This window comes from Gadus morhua, chromosome 12 (genome assembly GCF_902167405.1).
Source record: "Gadus morhua chromosome 12, gadMor3.0, whole genome shotgun sequence".
NCBI classification, from domain to species: Eukaryota; Metazoa; Chordata; class Actinopteri; order Gadiformes; family Gadidae; genus Gadus; species Gadus morhua.
This window is the reverse complement of record NC_044059.1, coordinates 25,136,031-25,154,848: the sequence shown is the minus strand read 5'-3', so window position 1 is coordinate 25,154,848 and position 18,818 is coordinate 25,136,031. Positions and strand designations below refer to the sequence as shown.

At 46.7% G+C, this 18,818-nt stretch overlaps 1 protein-coding gene across 2 annotated transcripts in view; it reads left to right on the top strand.

Moving 5' to 3' along the window:
- faf1 (Fas (TNFRSF6) associated factor 1) overlaps positions 1–18,818 on the top strand; it is a 60,768-nt gene that overhangs the window by 33,346 nt on the left and 8,604 nt on the right. For both annotated transcript variants that reach the window (XM_030371799.1, XM_030371800.1), the window contains exons 13-18: positions 2,624–2,778; positions 7,503–7,639; positions 7,974–8,062; positions 12,090–12,170; positions 12,431–12,508; positions 16,593–16,808. In XM_030371799.1, the coding sequence (XP_030227659.1) occupies positions 2,624–2,778; positions 7,503–7,639; positions 7,974–8,062; positions 12,090–12,170; positions 12,431–12,508; positions 16,593–16,808 (756 nt within the window). The remainder of the gene's footprint in view (positions 1–2,623; positions 2,779–7,502; positions 7,640–7,973; positions 8,063–12,089; positions 12,171–12,430; positions 12,509–16,592; positions 16,809–18,818) is intronic.

The window sequence follows — 18,818 nt, the reverse complement described above, 5'->3', positions numbered from 1 at the left end:
TGTGTGTGTGTGTGTGTGTGTGTGTGTGTGTGTGTGAAAGAGTGAAAGGTCAATCAGAAACATTTAAGAGGTGTTCGAGAACTGCTGTTCCAGTGTAGTAGAATAAACACTTCTAGCTGATTGGTCATCGTCCTCACGTTAGTGTTCAGTGTTGGTCCGAAAGTTGCGACGTTTAGATTTTCTCATGATCTCCTCGCACAATGCTACACAAACACAACGCACTATTATAGGACGAATACAATATTTTGTCTTACAAATGTCAAAGGACTGTCTGTGACTTTTTAAGATGTGGGTAATTATACATCTCCCCACAAAGATAGGATAATCAATCGTTGTCAGGAACAAAGATCTGATTCAACTTGCATATTGTTCAGACAAAATTGTTTAATCCATTAATTAAAGTTACATTGTGCATTTTTTTTAAATGTAATCTAAAATACATTTGTTCATGAGGATGCTAACGTGAATTGCCATTGTCATTGTAGATTTCACTAGTTGTTCTTTTCTGGATTCGCTATTGATTGATGCTCCCTGGGGAACTTATGGTGAAATAATGTTTATTCTGCAGGAGGCCTTAGGCTGAATCAATGCACACACACACACACACACACACACACACACACACACACACACACACACACACACACACACACACACACACACACACACACACACACACACACACACACACACACACACACACACACACACACACACACACACACACCGAGCTCAGGTTTAGGTGAACAGGTGTGTGGAAGGCTATGGGGTCACTATCTAACTCAGGTTGGACCTAGTAATTTAGTTGAGCGGGGGATTTTCTCCTCCCTGTTAAGAAAGGCAATACAAAAGATTCAACTTGAAAGAGGAGAGGGGACACAGGGGCATGGACAGTTTAACTAAGATGAAGGACGATGTTATTTGAACCTCCAGTTGGGGAAAAATGCCCATTTTGATTGGTCTTTACATTTGCTCTAATTGAGCATGTGCGCAAGCGCTAGTCTCTTAACTTGTGCATGTCACACAGTGGGACGCTTGTATGTCTACACATGTGTGTTGCGTTTGTGTGTGTGTGTGTTGGATTGTGTTCACTCCGAGCCTCCTCCCTCCCTCCCTCCCTCTCTCTTGCTCTCTGTCGCTTCTCTCTCAAGACTGCATTTCTCTCAGCATGAGTGTTTAATCTTTTCAGGCCGGCGAATTGGTCTTGTGAATGAGTCCCAAGCCCTTTCTCTCCAGGAGCCCAGGAGATTATTCTAAAGCTCTAATCGCTGAGCAAACACAGCAGTCTTCTCCCGCTCCCATTCCACACGGGCCACAATATAGCACAACTCTTTTCTTTATCTTTTCCTTCTTTTTTTTTTGTCAACTTTTCTCTCACTTTTAACAGGCTGTGTGGATTTTTCGCTTTCGGGTGTATGTAACCTTGCTTACCGCCCTCCTCCGTGCTCCACCACCAGCAACACCCCCCGCCCACACAACCTACCCCTACTGAGTCTACCAACCAAATTTTGGTCAGGTTGGGGGGACAAAAAAACAATACGCTATGGCGCGTGATTGTTCTATCTGGTTGTTTGTTTATTTGTGTTTTTTTCTTATTTATTTATATATATATATATATATATATATATATATATATATATATATATATATATATATATATATATATATATATATATATCATAGCAGGAGAATTGACATGTAATTTAGAGTGCATTATTTTCTACATCGTCCCCGGGAACCTTTTGTGTTTGTGGGTGTGTTTGTTTTTTAATTAGTTTGTCAGCGGGGAGAATCTGCCGGGCTTATATGAAGGTGTCAATAGCCTAGGACTTAGAGCTTCGTCAATATTGTCTGGCCCCGTCGCGGTTAACCTGTACAGGCCGCTGGCATTTGGTGTAAAATAAATAGTGATTTGTCTGTTTTGTTTTTGTCCGTAGCGCCGCTTTCACCTCCTTCGAGAAGTTTTATTTACACCACGGTCCATGTGATTTTGAGTGGTATTTGCCTCTCTGTTTTATTTTTATTTTTTATTCCTCCCCTGTCGTCGTCCACGCGCGTCTCTGCGTCGGGGCATGGAAGCCGTGCGGCCCCTGGTCCTAATTCTCTCCCACAGGTCATCTTATGGTCCTGTAGAGAGGAAGATGTCACGAGCGGCGTGATGACTACAACATAAGGCAGTACAACGCCCCCGCCGCCCCCTTTCAGCCATGTTTAGGGCAGAATTTGAAGTAGTCAATACTGTGTTTCTTTTTTCCCCTTCCAGTATTTTTCTATTGGTTAATTTCATTCAATTCACAGCATATGTAAGACAAGGGCTTGCGTTTCCCATTTTCCAATCCGCTTTCTTTACACATTAAATTGGGTGACTGCAATTGATCCAGATTAAAAAATGGTTATTTGCGATAGTGTTTGCAGGTCTTGTGTGGTATCTAGCTAATACTCTAGGAAAGAAATGCTGAACTCTGATTTAAGGACATCAATGGTCTTTTTTCAGTCCAACGATTTGAGAAACGTACATATAGGAAAGTATAAAAATCCTATTAACTGTGCATTTCCTCCCTTTTCTTTCTCCCTCTCTTTTGGTTGCTCTTTCGCTCTCGCTCTCTCTCTCTCCTGGCCACAGAGAAAGCTGCTGGCCATCTACCTCCACAACGACGAGAGTGTACTTAGCAACGTCTTCTGCTCCCAGATGATGTGCGCCGACTCCATCGTCGCCTACCTGAGCCAGAACTTCATCACATGGGCCTGGGACGTCACTAAAGAAGCTAACAAGGCCAGGTACCTTATGGCGTGCTACATCAGCAGAACCATGGACAGCAGTGTGTGTATATGAGTTTATTCCACGGCGTTGTTCAATCCTTGAGCCTGACTCGTCATAACTTTCCACGGGTGTGCATTATTTTCAATAAAAGTTCTGAGTGAATGCGCTACATATCCAACGTTATGGACAAATATAAATGTTGACAAGATGTTTCCATGCCAACCGAAAAATCAATAAAGGCACAGTGACGCAGAAGAAAATGTATTTAATTTGAATAAGAACAATAATGTTGGATATCAATGTCACTGATATCTAATCGATGTTGGTAATTGTGGTATGAGCTTACATCGTATATTAAAGAAAGGTAGATAATTGATCTTGAAGATAAGAAAATATTTTATCCATGCTGACTCAACATAGGGAGGTTTCATCTGCAAAGAATATCATGTGATTGGTTTTCTGACTTCTGCCTACTGCCAATATCTGAAGCCCATGGCTGGACCTATATTTCTGTATCTTTGTGCGGTCTCTTTAACTTGAGAACCTTTTGAAGGAGACCGTTGCGCATTTGAACAAAAGATGTTTGCGGGATGTTGTGCTCTGATTGGCTGGACTTGACTAATCTGTTTGAACGCAGGGGCCATGGGGGTTGAGCCCTGAGTTCAGACATCTCCATCTCTGTGGTCAGTGGGACGGCCGAGCCTATTCATTGTGGTAACATTAAGCCATACGAGGGCCTGATGGCGGTGTTTTGTTATTTAACTAGACTGAGACTTTCTTCCACTGTTCACACGGCCAAACACCAGATGTTGAAGATCTAGAGCTAGGAGTGGCCAAAAATCCGCTTTTATGCATGTGCAAGCTCTACACCCTCTCGATATAAAATCAGATATGTTGCCCATATAGCCCATGGGGCCTTTTGGCTCTTAAGCCGAGGGCCTTATCTTAAATTGTATGTAGCTATGACATTCACATTTGAGGTGTTGAGGAGAGCCAGGGCAAGGACATGTCCCCTGTTCACCCAGAGTCGGTTATCAGCCCAGCGTTGACAATCCTTCACCGCCTCTCCTCAGTGCACCTCGCCCATTCATTTGAACCACTTTCTTTCTTTCCCTCTTTACCTCCCTCCTTCTCCATTCTCACTCTCTCTCTCTCTCTCTCTTTCTTGCTCGGTCTCTTTCTCTCCCTCTCCCCCGTCCCTGCGTTATGAATGCCCCCTGGTAGGAAGCGTTTAAGAAAAGCCCCTCACCCTCTGACCTCACCCCATCATTATTCCCTTTAGAGATATTCACCGCTTGCTTCATTCCACACTCTTTCTCTCATTCTCCTTCTCTCTTTTTCTTTCTCCTTTTGCTTTTTGCCCCAGCGGAGTCTTTTTTATTGCTCGTAGAAAAAAATGCCAGGCAACATCTGGGGCTTTTCATCGCACACAGCCAGTCACAGCTTCCCCGCTAACGCATGCATGCACACATGCACAGGTGCCCCACGTGCACGCTTGCATACACATGCACTGTCGCTGGTGAATTCTCACGCTCCATGGTTGATCCAGAGTGCCGAGTGATTGGCATTAGTCACAGGGGCTGTAACGAAGGTGTGTGTGTGTGTGTGTGTGTGTGTGTGTGTGTGTGTGTGTGTGTGTGTGTGTGTGTGTGTGTGTGTGTGTGTGTGTGTGTGTGTGTGTGTGTGTGTGTCTCCGCGCGCGCTATATGAATCTGCTGCTATTGGAATGTAGAGTTGCCTCTCTTTATTCTCACAGTCCTCAATGTTTAATGATTAATTATGCATAACGGCAGCACTGCTGATTGCATGCTAATGTGTAATTGTCCCCCATGGGAACGGCATGTGATCTATCACAGACACGACAGTCTCTCTGCACATTCCAAATATTGAAACGTTTAATAGAGGAGACTAAACTGATTTCTTTTTTTCTGCCGTCATGCTTTGTGTGGAAATATGAGTCAGTTCTTGTATGGCGATGTGTCCATTCATTGGACCAGCATGGTGCCTAGTCACCAGTTCATTAAGATTAATTATAACTTATACATATATACTTGTGTATATATTGTGTGTATGTTGGTGATACTAATGAGGAAATTATTTGCAAATTATAACGACGTTGTTACTAATTATTTAATTGTGCACCCATTTTGTTTATGTATAGCTCCTAGACTTGCAGCTATACAGAAACTAAATCCATGATTATAACAATACACATGATTTCGACATACAAAATAATTCTACATAATAACACACGCACAAACACGCATATAGGTACATAAAAATGCAGTCAAAATGTTTTTTCTATGAATCGTACGACTAGTTTATTGCTACACCCTTATTCCTAGTAATTTCACACGCACTGCAGGACGAACACAAAGCAAAAAAATGCAAACCACTCAATGTGTCCCGCACACTTGACTGTTGGCTGTCCTTCGACCCAGATGCAAACGTGATTACCATTGGTGAGAGGACGTGGGCCCTCGTCCAATCATAACATGTCCTCGCTCGTTTTTTAAAGCAATAACGCCCAAGTAACACACTGAGCACAAGACGCGCTGCATCCGGTTCCCATACATGTGGCGGGGCGGAAAGATTTCCCGCAGCGCAACTGTACCCTCCTGGATCTGCAGCTGCCAATCCCAGCCCCTGCCGTCGTGCCGACCGCCTGTCGTCTCTGGTGCTCAGCCACCGCACTGACGGGGGAGAACGTTAACTTGACTTGCTGGGGGGGGGGGGACATTATCCATTTTAGCTATCTGAGTGTGCTTCCAGACGCGTTAGGGTTGAGTGCGGTGACGAATTTGAACATGTCCATCACATTAGTCGCCCAACCAAGAGCCAAAAGGTCATGAATGTTGAGGTTTTTTGTTTTGCAGTTTTTGTACGTGGTTTCGCGACTTTGGTAATGAGGGTGTTTTTCTTTTTCTAAATTTGACATGTCTGGTGAGGATTGTGTCAGGGCCTCTGGGTGCCTTGAGTGTAGCTCCGGCTGCATTCTTTAGCGAGATGCTTTCGCGGCAGGTTTAGGAAGCCCTGAACTGTTCACCTCAGCTCCCTGGGGTTAGCCCCACTTCCTCCTTCACTCACTGTTGTGTCAGTACTTGTTCCATACATGGGTCTGTATCCATGTGTTCATGTTCCTTTCCTGCTCCTGTAACTCTGAGGCAGGCGCTGAGGGCAAACCACGATTCTGCATCCAAGGAGTCGTTCCCCATTTAAAAAGTCATTATTATCCCACCATTTTTTTCTTATCTCCACGATGACTGAATGGTGATAATGTCGAGTCCTTAAATGCAGAAGCACAGCCTAAGAAAGCCTTGAACTGACCCCTGAGAAGACGACGGAGTGTGTTTGATGAGGGTAGTGAGATTGGGTTTCCCTTCAAGGTGGCGTCCATTGTCACCCCAGACTTTCATTACAGTTTAGAGTTTCCCTCCGAGCTATTGTTGTGGTCGGCCTTGGCTGAGGGCTTTACAAGAACCAGTGTCAAGATCAAAACGCACTGCAGGAGTTGGGGTACCTTGACAGCCCCCGTTTGAGAAGGGCTACGCCAGGTCACAGGAAGTTCAGGGTTTAAAAGTATGTAAAATGTGCCCTGGGTCAGATTTATTTATCTATTTAGCAGAGATGTTTATTAGGGGTCTAGCGTTCATCTATACAAAACATATTTGAAGGCCTTAATTTTCTTATTCTTCTCATGAACATTTCTGAGTTGATGTCTTAGCTTTTTTCAAATAGAGTAGGTCGACCATTTGAGTGGATTGTTCGAAAACAAGGCAGAACAACAAAAGCGTTGAGGAACATCGATACAGTTTAATCCGAAGTATTTTTACATTTGAAAATGCAACATTCCTGACATTCACGATTATCCCGATTCATCCCAGAGCGTTCTCGTGCTCACACCTGTTCCAGCATTCGGAACTTGGCCCGAGTCTCTCTAGTCTTAACTTTAATTCATGTTTTTAATTTGAAGGCAGTCTGTTCCGACCACACCACCTCATCTCCCCCTGACCCTCTGCCACTCTGCCTCGTTCCATTACTCCTGCATTTTACCAGCCCAGTTATTAAAGTAGATCTTATTAAAAGGAGGCGGCGGCGGCAGGAGGAGGAGGAAAAAGCTAATCTATATTTGCATTCACTCTATAGCAATTCATTAATATTATGACATTTACAGCGAGCGCTGGGCAGGGCTCCGGCTGCCTGCTACCCTTTTCCTTCCCTGAAATGTTAATTTAAAAAGTTCTGTCTTTGTAATGGAATAAGAAATCCTCTCTTGCCCTATCAATTCAGGGAGCCTGGTGAGGAATACTAATTTATATGCGGGTTCCTATTTAGACAGCGTGTCACTCTGATGGAACGAGGGAAAAGGCAGAATTGGTTTTAAAGTCTTTAATGCCGTGAGTTTGGTGTATTTCTCCTTTGTGCTTTGCATATGGAATGTCGGTAAATACACACACGTGTGTGTGTGTGTGTGTGTGTGTGTGTGTGTGTGTGTGTGTGTGTGTGTGTGTGTGTGTGTGTGTGTGTGTGTGTGTGTGTGTGTGTGTGTGTGTCAAGGCAGGCGGGTCTAATACACACAAATGTGTCTGTAATGGACTCAAATGTAACTCCTCTAGCCTATCCATTTGCCTTTGTTATCATATTTGCATAATTTGTAGCCGCATGTCTGTTAACCACGGCAGAGACGAGGCCTGTGTGGGAAAAAAAGAAACTAATTTCCGCCCTAATTTTTGTGTTCCAGACTACTCACCATGTGCACAAGGCATTTTGGCAGTGTGGTGGCACAGACCATACGGACCTACAAGACGGACCAGTTCCCCCTGCTCCTCATAGTTATGGGCAAACGCACGTCCAACGAAGTGTTAAACGTCATTCAAGGTTATTATAATCTACGACTCAAATGTTTTTCCACCCATTAGAATTCATTTCAATATTTCCTTTTCATTTCAATGTTAATTTCAATGCCCTACTTGGTGATCATTCTTTTTGTGTCTACAAATATTTCTGCGGGGTCCAACGGTCCTCTCTCTCTCTCTCTCTCTCTCTCTCTCTCTCTCTCTCTCTCTCTCTCTCTCTCTCTCTCTCTCTCTCTCTCTCTCTCTCTCTCTCTCTCTCTCTCTCTCTCTCTCTCTCTCTCTCTCTCTCTCTCTCTCTCTCTCTCTCTCTCTGTGTCTGTCTGTCTTGACTCCTTGTTGTTTGTTGATGTGTTTAGGGAACACGACAGTGGATGAGCTGATGATGAGGCTAATGGGGGCCCAAGAAATCTTCACAGCACAGCAACAAGAGGACATCAAGGACGAGGTAAGGGGGAATCCACCGTTTTCCTTTTTCCGCTGGGACCAAATAGAGGTTCCTTGTGGTAGACATTCAAGGGTGGAAGTCATGGTTTGTTATTGAGAGTTAAACTGTTGGTTTGGCTCCATAACCAAAATGACTTGAATGTGTCCCTCCGATTTGGGATCAAACCCACTACACACCCTATTTACTGGTAACGATCAGTAGTACAGTAACCCAGGTGTACACAGAGTCCCCCGTACCAACGACCAACAGTGTCTAGCTCTTGTGAGGGAAGGCCACTTGAGTGGGTCTGATGTCGGGCGACGTGAGCAGAGCTAAACGACAACATGCTGGGACACATCACAAAGAGTCGTAAGAGGAATGCAAACAGCATACATGCCATTGAACTCAGAGTCCAGAGTGGGGGGTACAGCACCCTTTCGCCCCCCGACCCCCCCCTCCCCTCTCTCCTTTTAGTGTGAGTCGACTGTGGCCTTTCGGTGTCTGAATAGGCACAGGATACAGAGTTGTCCCCTGAGTCAACCTCGTGTGTCTGCCCGTCGGTGCGCTCCGCGGCCTCCATCCTCCGCGGCCCTGCGTTTAATCCAATAGACCCAGGACAAACACCATTCAAGGGCTCCGCTCCGCAGAAGAAAGCCCAGCCGCCGTGGCTCTCCCCCCTTTCATGTCGGGAGAGACGGCCCGCTCTCTGGGACAGTACGACGAGAGAGGTTTCCCTCACTGTCAAAGACTCCCCCCCCCCCCCCCCCCCCCCCACACACACACACACACACACACACAAACCCAGTCTTCCCTTTGTGTCCGTCAAAGAGTGAGCTCGCCCTTTTTCGGTTGTTGGTTTGGTCAATGACTTCAATCAGGGTCTGGAATACAGCTCTATGCGCCTTTTGCTTTGCAGGCCGTTGGATGTTTTAGTGATGTTGATCTCTTTTTTTTAAAGGAAGATCATCTGTTTGCATCAAACAGTTCCATTGTGAGCAATCACCTGGAGCATTGTTGGCTTGTTGGGAAAGTGAAAGTACAACTTGTTTCTACTGTAGAGAGGTGGTACAGTTTACATTTTCTCTCTACTATTAGCATTAGTATTTGCAGCATATTATTACCATTATATTTCAAAATAAATTATTCAAATAGTATTGGTACTATTTTATTAGCATTAGATCAAAATAAAGTTCAAGTATTCGTAGTATATTATTAGCATTAGTTTACAGTGTATATATTTTAGCATCAATCGTTTATTATGATTAATAGCATATATTGTGTTTTTAATTTTGACCAAACCATCATTGTCTTCCAATGGGACATATCGTATGGCTTTGGTCTGCACAGTCGATGACGCGAGACTTCACCCTGTGACCTCAGGTTCCCCCAGACTATTAAGTCACTCAGACATCTGCCTTGCCTATGTTTGACTACTGTAACTAATTTAGTCCAGTGTCACACCATCATAGGTATTTAGCCGTCTCAAATCAGCCAGTCACCCGTGCAGTGAGTCAACTCTGCTATCTCAACAATGTCTTACCCCGTCCATGGGAACCTAGGGGATCATGGACTGTGTCGTCACCGCCAGCCCCGCGGCACGACCTCTCCTCTCTGTGTTTAGTCGGTGACTCTCAAGGGATGGAGATCTGCAGTCACATCAAATGACAAGAAAATGTCCTCTTGACACAGATCAAGCCTGCTCAACAGAAACCACCAGAGCTATTCTGATGATGTACCTGTCGTGATTCACAAGGTTGCGATTGGGGTGTTGGATGTTGTCTGCTAGTGTGTTCTTGTTGTTTGGTACATAGTGCTCATTCCGTTTGTCTGTAGGCAACTGTGCCACATGCCTTGAGTAGTTCAAGCTTGTGTGGGTAAAGTAAAAAGGCCCTCCCTCATTAGCGTTCATTTGTGAGATCTTGAATGCTTTAATACAGAGTGAGTCATTAATGGGTTGCACAGGTTCTTAAAGGTGTGACTCTATTGGGACGGTCACTTGTATGCTAAAACAGGAATTATTGTGTTTTTAATTTTTCAAACACCGTGATCAATACCATACCTATTTCTTGATCATACTAAAAGCATGTGACCTTCCGTTTACCATCATGTGTAAACCTCATTGTAATACATGAGCTCTCTCTAAAACCTCATTGTAATACATGAACTCTGCTTTCGTTTATCTGTTCATTTGGACATTACTTTGCCTTTATGTTGGGGGCAGTATACTTTTTTAAAAGACCATTTGCCGTATACTACACTTTATTGTAATCACAATCAGATCGTTTTTTCTCACTCAAATGCTTTAGACCGGTAGAAGTGCGCCACATATTGATGTAATCAGATTGCAATATGCCAGTGTGAATGAGGCTGTGTCAGAGCTGCTGGGGACGAACAGGAAGGCCCATCTCTTTAATTATGAGTGAAGTGTGATAATTGCACAGGCATCAGGCTTCGTAGGGGAAATGGCTCGTGATAATGCAGCCGATGAGGGTGTGATGCACATCCAGGATTATTCTGCACCGGTTCGAACAGCCACAGGAATTCCACTATATCCTCCAGCTGACAAGATCCCTTCCGTCTCTGGGGTGAAGTCAACCTTAACGTGCATCCCAAATGTTAGGGTTGCGGCAAAGATCTCAATCCTCGCTGAGTCTTGTCTCTCTTCACCACTTACCCCTCCTCCCCCCCCCCCCCCCCCCCCTCTTTCTCTCTCTCTTGACTTTCCTTTTCCCCTCCTCCTCTGTCTCCTTCTCGCTCTCTCTCTATCTCTCTCGCTCTCTCTTTGCTCTTCAACTTCGGCAGTGAGACACGACCGCAAACGTCTAGCCTGCTTAGACATTCCAGTCTGAGAGTGACTGTTGTGTCTGTGGAAGTGGAAGCAGCTGGCCCGCTACGTTCTAGAAGAGACTACAAGCTAAACACACCGGCTCGCCGCTCAGCCGCGGTTGGCTTCTGTTTGTTTTGTGAGGGCTGATGTGTTTTGTTGTCTTTTTTTCCAGGTTGCTAATGATGCCATTTCCTGCATGTCCATATAAAGGGGGCCAATGTCAGGTTGCTTTATTCTCATTTCAGGACCTGGGAAGACGCGGAAACAATGCAATACACATGGCTATCTGTGAATGGCTTTAGTTGTATACAGAAAAGCAGGGCGTTTCCTTTTGATAAACAATTTCAATATTGTAGGGCGCAGTTGTGCCGCACAAAAAGTGTTTCTCTTTAGCTTGTGTGTGTGTGCTTGTGTTTTTTTTGTGTTTGTATTGTTTGCGTGACTTTGAATTCATACACTGATGGTCTTTTACTGATTTCTTTGAGGCCGTCCCGCTGCCATTCAACTACAGTTTCTTTTAACCGTTCGAACGTATTATGTGTACTCAAAGCACCAATGTATCCTTTGCAAATTCAAACTCAATGCAACAATATGGCACATCTCTTTTTCTAGGCCTAACCCCAACCTCGCAGCGCATTATCCCTCTCATCGCCCACAATAGACGCCGTACCTTGTCACATCCTGGCCGGCCCCCAGTGTGGGCCCCCATAGAGCGGAGGGGACAAATGGCTGCGCGCTATCAGCACAATGGGCCCAATTATTTAGGCTCTGCTCTTCACAAAACACCTTGTCCCCACAGCAGGTAGAGCGCGTCCCCTTTCCTCTGTACAAACAGCAAAAGAAAGTGAATGAAAGGGAAAAGAGGAAAAACAGATGGGGGGGGGGGGTTGGGGTGGGGGTGGTGTTGGGGTTGGGTGGGGTGCGGGGGGGGGGGGGGGGGACCTAAAAGAGGCCCCCTGGCAAAGGACGAGCCTGCCAGAATGAACCGCTCCCCGCTCGCTGCTCTGTTATACCTGGTGTTTGAGTCCCACCATGCACAAGGTCTTCCATGGCTCCTGTTGCACAAAGATGTTTGTCTTGTCCCTTGGTCAACACATGCCTTGAGTGCCCTGTTGTACTTCAGCTAAACTGTCTTTTGTTTCCTTTTGTTTTCTCTCTTTCTCTCTCTCTCTCTCTCTCTCCCTCTCCTTCTCTCTCTCGCTCTCTCTCTCTCTCTCCCAGGACGAGCGCGAGGCGAGGGAGATGGTGAAGCGAGAGCAGGACGAGGCCTACCGCCTGTCCCTCGAGGCCGACCGTAAGAAGGTACACTGACGGGCCTGGGGCTGGGGACGGCCATTTTGTTGTCTTGGACCTGGGTGAAGGCCAACATGCCAGTCAACAATCTGGTTATGGCAATGAAACAACGGCCCAACCCACGGCTGTTGTTGCAATTTTTAATTTCAACTGTCAATCCCGTCAGTCAGGATGATGGGTTTACAACCGCACGCTACCTCAGAGTGCGACGGGCCGTGGACGCGAAGCGTGAGGAATATGTTAATAATAATAATGTGTTTGCGTTGCAGAGAGAAGCACAAGAGAAGGAGGAGGCGGAACAGGTGCGCCAAGAACAAATGAGGAAGGAGCAGGAAGATGAGAAGGAGGTGAGCAGGGGATAGTCCATCAGTACCAAAGCCACTTTCCTTTGGTTTTTCTTTCACCGAGCCATTCATTCATTATAATCATTTATAAGGCACCGGAGGGGTGGAGCAATATTACCTCAATTGTTTTGGGATTCATCCTTTGGGATCCAATACAGTCTCCCTTTTTTTCCAGGTATTATGTATTGTCGATAGCGGGTCCTATTTACTGTGGACGCCGTTCTGTTTCCTACATAACCCCATAATCAAATAGTCCATTTTGTAATGTGGGATGTTTATAATTTTCCAGTGATTGGCTCCTTTGTTTAGTACTGTAGCATAGCGAGTATCCAGCGGAGGTTTCATATGGGTGTCCGTGCGTTCACCGCCTTGTTCCTCAGTGTTGTATTGTGAACTGTTTGCGTTTCGTACATGACGTGCCACTCACAGGGTAGCATTGGCCGAGCCAGCAGTTGTTTATCCAGTGTATTATCCCCCGTCACTGCCGCCAGGACTGCAGAATGAGACAAATATATTGCAGTATCGCTAAAAACCTTTCAGTCGCTAAACCACATTTGTGTTGCATGTGTGGTGTAGATGCACACACACACACACACAAGTTCAATTAAGTTATTGTTCCGTTTAAACGCTGCGTATTTGTATAGGGTTCTTATTGAAGCGCAGGTGGACAAACGACAATGTACAATTTCTGACGCACAAACATACACACATTGGCTTACATATACATGGCCACACACATGCATAGACAGTCTTCAGTAAACACACATTCACTCCCAGCAATAATTGCATGTGAACAGGACACACACACACAGACACACACACACACACACACACACACACACACACACACACACACACACACACACACACACACACACACACACACACACACACACACACACACACACACACTGCTTGCGGGTAAAAAAGAAAAACAATATTGTGTGTGAAGATGGCACCAGTGTATTAATGGTCCTTTAGTGGAACATTGCAGCCCTGGCTGATTGCTGTTTACTCAGCAGCAGTTAGCCTCAGGCCACTGAAAGGTATCAGGTGACCCAGCTCGCTCAGGTGATTTGTCTCCAAATTTAAAAAGACTACAACAAAAGACGGCCTTCTTAATTATATCACTGTTGTCCACTGCGCAAACTCGTGTGTGTGTGTGTGTGTGTGTGTGTGTGTGTGTGTGTGTGTGTGTGTGTGTGTGTGTGTGTGTGTGTGTGTGTGTGTGTGTGTGTGTGTGTGTGTGTGTGTGTGTGTGTGTGTGTGTGTGTGTGCGTGTGTGCGTTTTATAAACAACAAAGGACACTATAACCATCGCTATGGTTATACTGGTCATCACCGCTGTGTCATTCTTATTTATGTCCCTGCTCCTGCCGCAAACTCGTTGGTTTCCATGGCGTCCCTGGTCGGAAGTGCTAGCATTATGCTACACTGCAGCCATCCACGTGGGGTTTAGCGACAGCTGCCTCTCGGAGACCGGACAATGGGGGCCTCGGTGGGTCGTCATAACCGTAGCTCGTGACCTGAAGGGTGAATTAGCCTGTGCTGTTCCACCGTGGAGGATGGACGTAGTAGTACAGTTTGTTGTAGAAGGTTTGATGAGTGCAACTCCCCGTAGTGATAAAAACAACAACATCTAGTTTGTTCTTATGACCACTGTCAGTTAGCTAACTGACGGTGGTCATAAGAACAAACTAGATGTTGTTGTTTTTTTTCAACAAACCAGGAAAGATATATATGAAGTAGTAAATACAAATAGACACTGTTTTCAACGCCTTCAATTACAATCATGATAACTAACCATTTCTTCTCTGAGAGCTGCTGAGGCAGGATAAAACCTTTTTTTTTTTTATAATTTCTCATGTACAGAAATAGAAACTTGTGTGTCATACTGTATATTGTTTCAAGTTTTTCTTAAAAATCAGCAATATTCAAGCACAAACTATAGGGTAATTAACGTCTTCGACTGTTGTGAACAGTCAAAAACAGAAGCAGTCGCAGGAGATACCAAAGTGCGACTGGGAATTAGGGTTCGGTGCTTGTGTACCTTTGTGCAACGCAAAGGAAGATGAAAGTAAGAGTAGATGAATTGAAGGGTGTGTCAGTGTGTGTGTGTGTGTGTGTGTGTGTGTGTGTGTGTGTGTGTGTCCATACCTCCTACGTGCATGTGCACGTGCACCCCCAGCCATGCAAATGTTTTTGTGTTTTTACAGCCATGTGCCCATGTGGTTTGGTGTCACTTTGTGTGTGTGTGTGGGGGCGTGGCGGTGGTGGTTCTGCTTCTTCCGCACCCTCCCCCAGTCTGTTTGTTCTGTCTGTGGTTAGCATGGCGGCGCTAGCAAGGTGAATAGACGCCAGGAGGGATGGAGCCATGCACGCTTCTTTGGGCGCAGCAGGCCGTGGTCTCTCTCCCTCTCGTGTGTTTGTGTGTGTGTGTGTGCGCCACCCCCCCCCCCCCCTTCCCCCAGCCTTGTGGTGTTTTAAGTAGGGACGCTTGCACTGTCATATGTGCACACGTGTGTATGTGGTTGTCTTTGTCTCTATGTGGTTTTGTGTTAACCTTCCGGGTGCACCCTCCTGTGTGAATGTGTGTGTGTGTGTGTGTGTGTCTGTCCCCGGGGTCTCCTTTATCTCAGTCAGCATCAGCCAGGGTACCTGGGGGACGTGTCGTAGCTGGGCGGCACGCGCCCTGCCCTGCCCACCAGCACACCAGAAGCTGCTAATGAGCTACTGTTGTACACTCTTATGAAATATAATTGCATTATGCTGTGTAAATAAAGCCGGGGCCTGTTGTCACAGCATATGCTCCCCGGCTGGCCCAACACGAACAACAAGCTGGGGGAGGGAGCGCTGGTGGGAGGGGGCGGGGGTGGGAGGGGGGGGGGGGGGGGGGGGGGGGGGTGGCGGGGACAACGAGGGCGGAGAGGAGGCCAGGGGAAGATGTTGGAGCAGGGTCTCGGAGACGCTGGAGAGTTGATTAGCTTTGCTTGTGGAGAGCAGAGTTGATGGCGGAGTTTTGGTGTCTGTTTGTTTATTTAATAATACATTTAATTTAGAGGCGCCTTTCAAGACACCCAAGGTCAAGAGGACCTATTGACCCTATTAAAGGGTACCCCTGTTAAAGGGGACCTATTATGTTTTTTTCGGCTTTTATGACCTATAAACGTTGTTATAATGATTGATAGTCATGTTTAACCATACTAAAGTGTTAAATAATGACGTACATGCATTTCGACGTATTCCTTGCTGACAGTCTGGGGTGGCTGTGCAGAGCGCTAAACACAACGTTTGCTATTCACTTGTTCACATTTCCGGGAAATCCTCTACGTAGAGGTACTCCTGCCACGCCCCCATATGCCTGGTCAAATCTGCCCGTGCGCGCGCTTCAAGTCCACACTTTTCACTTCACAGTGTAGCTTTGCACGTTTGTGGAACAATGCCTTCTGCTCCCAAAAAAATGTTTTGGTTGTGAGGGAAACTTATTTAATTTATTTGGTTTTCCGAAAGATTACCTTTGCTGTAGTAGGCTACATGCACCCGCAAAAGGAGGGGCTGGAGCTCGACTGCCCTTCGCAGGTCTTCCGGAAGGTAACCAATCACAACAGAGTGGGGTTGGCAGGAGGGGGGCGAGGGGGCGGAGAAGGACGAAACCGAGCATTGAGAGAGAATGCTGAAACCGCCCAGATGAGAGGAAGAGTTTCCCGAAAATCTACATCGTTTTTTGTGCTGTGATTCGTGTCAGGTTGCGCTATAGGAGTCATTAATAAGAAATGAAGACCAGAAAAGTAGTATAATAGGGTCTCTTTAATGTCGATATTGGGCAAAAGATTGTGTGCAAAATATTTCAACGGAATAAGGTCACCCAGCACAGCTTTACATATTTTAAAAACGTGAATGCTATAAGTCCAAGGTTGATTTAAGATTCGTATGCATTCCCCAGATTAACGAGATATTGCGGTAGTGCGCCAAATCATTGCCACTTCAAAAACGTTCAAACTCATCAAACTCTATCCACCAGGTGTTTCATAAGGTGCTGTGTCCCGCCCTTCATCCCCTCTTCTGTCCTCTCTGCTCCCCCTCCCAGGCCATCCGTCTGTCCCTGGAGCAGGCCCTACCGCCGGAGCCCACCCAGGAGAAGGGAGAGCCAATCAGCAAGCTGCGTATCCGCACGCCGAGCGGCGAGTTCCTGGAGCGGCGTTTCCTCGGCAGCTGTAAGCTGCAGGTCCTCTTCGACTTCGTGGCGTCCAAGGGGTACCCCTTCGAAGAGTTCAAGCTGCTCACCACCTTCCCTCGTAAAAATGTACGTAGGACGGCCGTAAGGCTCGCACGTAATACCAACACGCTCCTCCACACCCACCCACTCGACGGCGCTGTGGGCGGGGTCCGAGGCGTGTGAGCAGAGAGACGGTGGGATTTGGGTGGGATATTGAAGAGAAACAACCCCAAGATAACACACTCTCCCTGCGCTCCATTTCCCCGCCATTGATAGAATATCGCTGAGTGCATGGCTGTGCTTGACGGGCGGGAGGATTTCTCTGATTCACTGAATCGGGAAGAGAGGCCTCGATTGTTCAGAAATGAGACGGGAGTGATTCAAATCGAAATGGGCTCATTGAAAGAAGGGCCCTCCCCACTCCGAAAAGATCTTCTCACAGCGCATATCACTCACTAATGGCTGACTTTCTAACCAAGCACACTCAAATAACAGCTATTAAATGTTAACCTACCATCCATTTAAGCTATCAGAAACAGCAACGAGCACTGACCCATATCTCCTTATCTATGTGCATCTCTGAGATGGGGAGATATCATTCGAAGGGGTAGAAGATATCTGCCTTCCTCCTCCTCCTCCTCCACCACTATCACAAGCTCAAATTACTGCCGGCTCTCTGTCCTCCTTCTCTTCCTCTCTGCTGGAGATTTCCACGGCTGTAATTGGCTCCGGTGTCCCAGCCCGAGGGCAGAGGTCCGCCCGGGGTGTGATGCCCGGCCGGGCCTCCTGGGCCTGGCTTGTGAGGGGAGGGACAGCGGGCCACACCGCTGAGGGGACTGGCTCTGTACCTGTCGCCCGGCCCCAAGGCTGTACTTTTGCTGTATGTTTGTGTTGCGCACGTGTGTGTGTGTGTGTGTGTGGATGTGTTTTTAGTTTTTATCGTACGTGTGGTTGTTGATTCAGTGTGGGGCCTTGGGCGCTGTGCGGCGACGGGCACGTTCCCACGTCTGTGTGTTTGTTTACGCGTACCTGCGAAAAGGATCGGCTAAGCCAACCGCTAAATCCAGGCGCACCTGCCCGGGTGTATATATTGGGTGAATATTAATTAGTATCAGCCCATTGTGTATACATTACACTCTGTCAGTGTTAGGATACAGTTGTCAGCACTAACGGGAGTATTCTCTATGGCTCGCGCTGCAGCCAGTCGGCTGCAGTCTCTCATTAAGGGGCCTAGGCTGCAGCACTCTGCTCGCTGGCTAATGAGCACTGCTTTAACTACCTGCTTAATTAGCCTTGCTGCTGGAAACAAAAATGAGATTTCCATTAATCAAGAGGGGAGTTTGCGCGCGCATGCAACGATTCTCTCTCTCTGTGTGTGTGTGTGTGTGTGTGTGTGTGTGTGTGTGTGTGTGTGTGTGTGTGTGTGTGTGTGTGTGTGTGTGTGTGTGTGTGTGTGTGTGTGTGTGTGTGTGTGTGTGTGTGTGTGGGCCTGCCCAGGCAGTGTGCCATGGCGGTCTGCAGGGAACGCTAGGCGCACAAACACCTCAAACTAACACACGCGCACACACGTCTCAAACTAACACACATCGCCGCCGCCACGCTCTCGCCCCGGCGCCGCAATCAGCCACTTCAACACATCCACAAATATTTTCAAGCGACGACATGCCTCGCTCACAACTTTGTCACTTAAAGGATTCACAGTTGTCTCTTTATAATCAAGAGTAAACATGTGTTTGAGACAGAGATAAAGATGTGTCTGCATCGCAGAGGAAATTCGGGGCAGAAACAGGACGGCGGGATTAGAGGAGGGGGGGGGGGGGGGAACAGCGGATGGGACGCTGACTCTGCAGAACGGGATGAGACGGGGGGGGGGGGGGGGGGGGAAGAGAGAGCGGGGGAAAATCCTAAACAAAGAAAACATTTAATTTAGAGATACATTCTGCGAGTATGGAAGAACAAATAAAAACAACAAGCGGAGGAGAGCTGAGGGAAGAGAGTTGCTTCCAGAAAACAAAAGGCGAGAGATTTGGGGGATGGCTCCGGGCGGTGGGGGGGGCTGGGGGGGGGGAGACGGTGCGGAACACAGGCCTCGCTTCT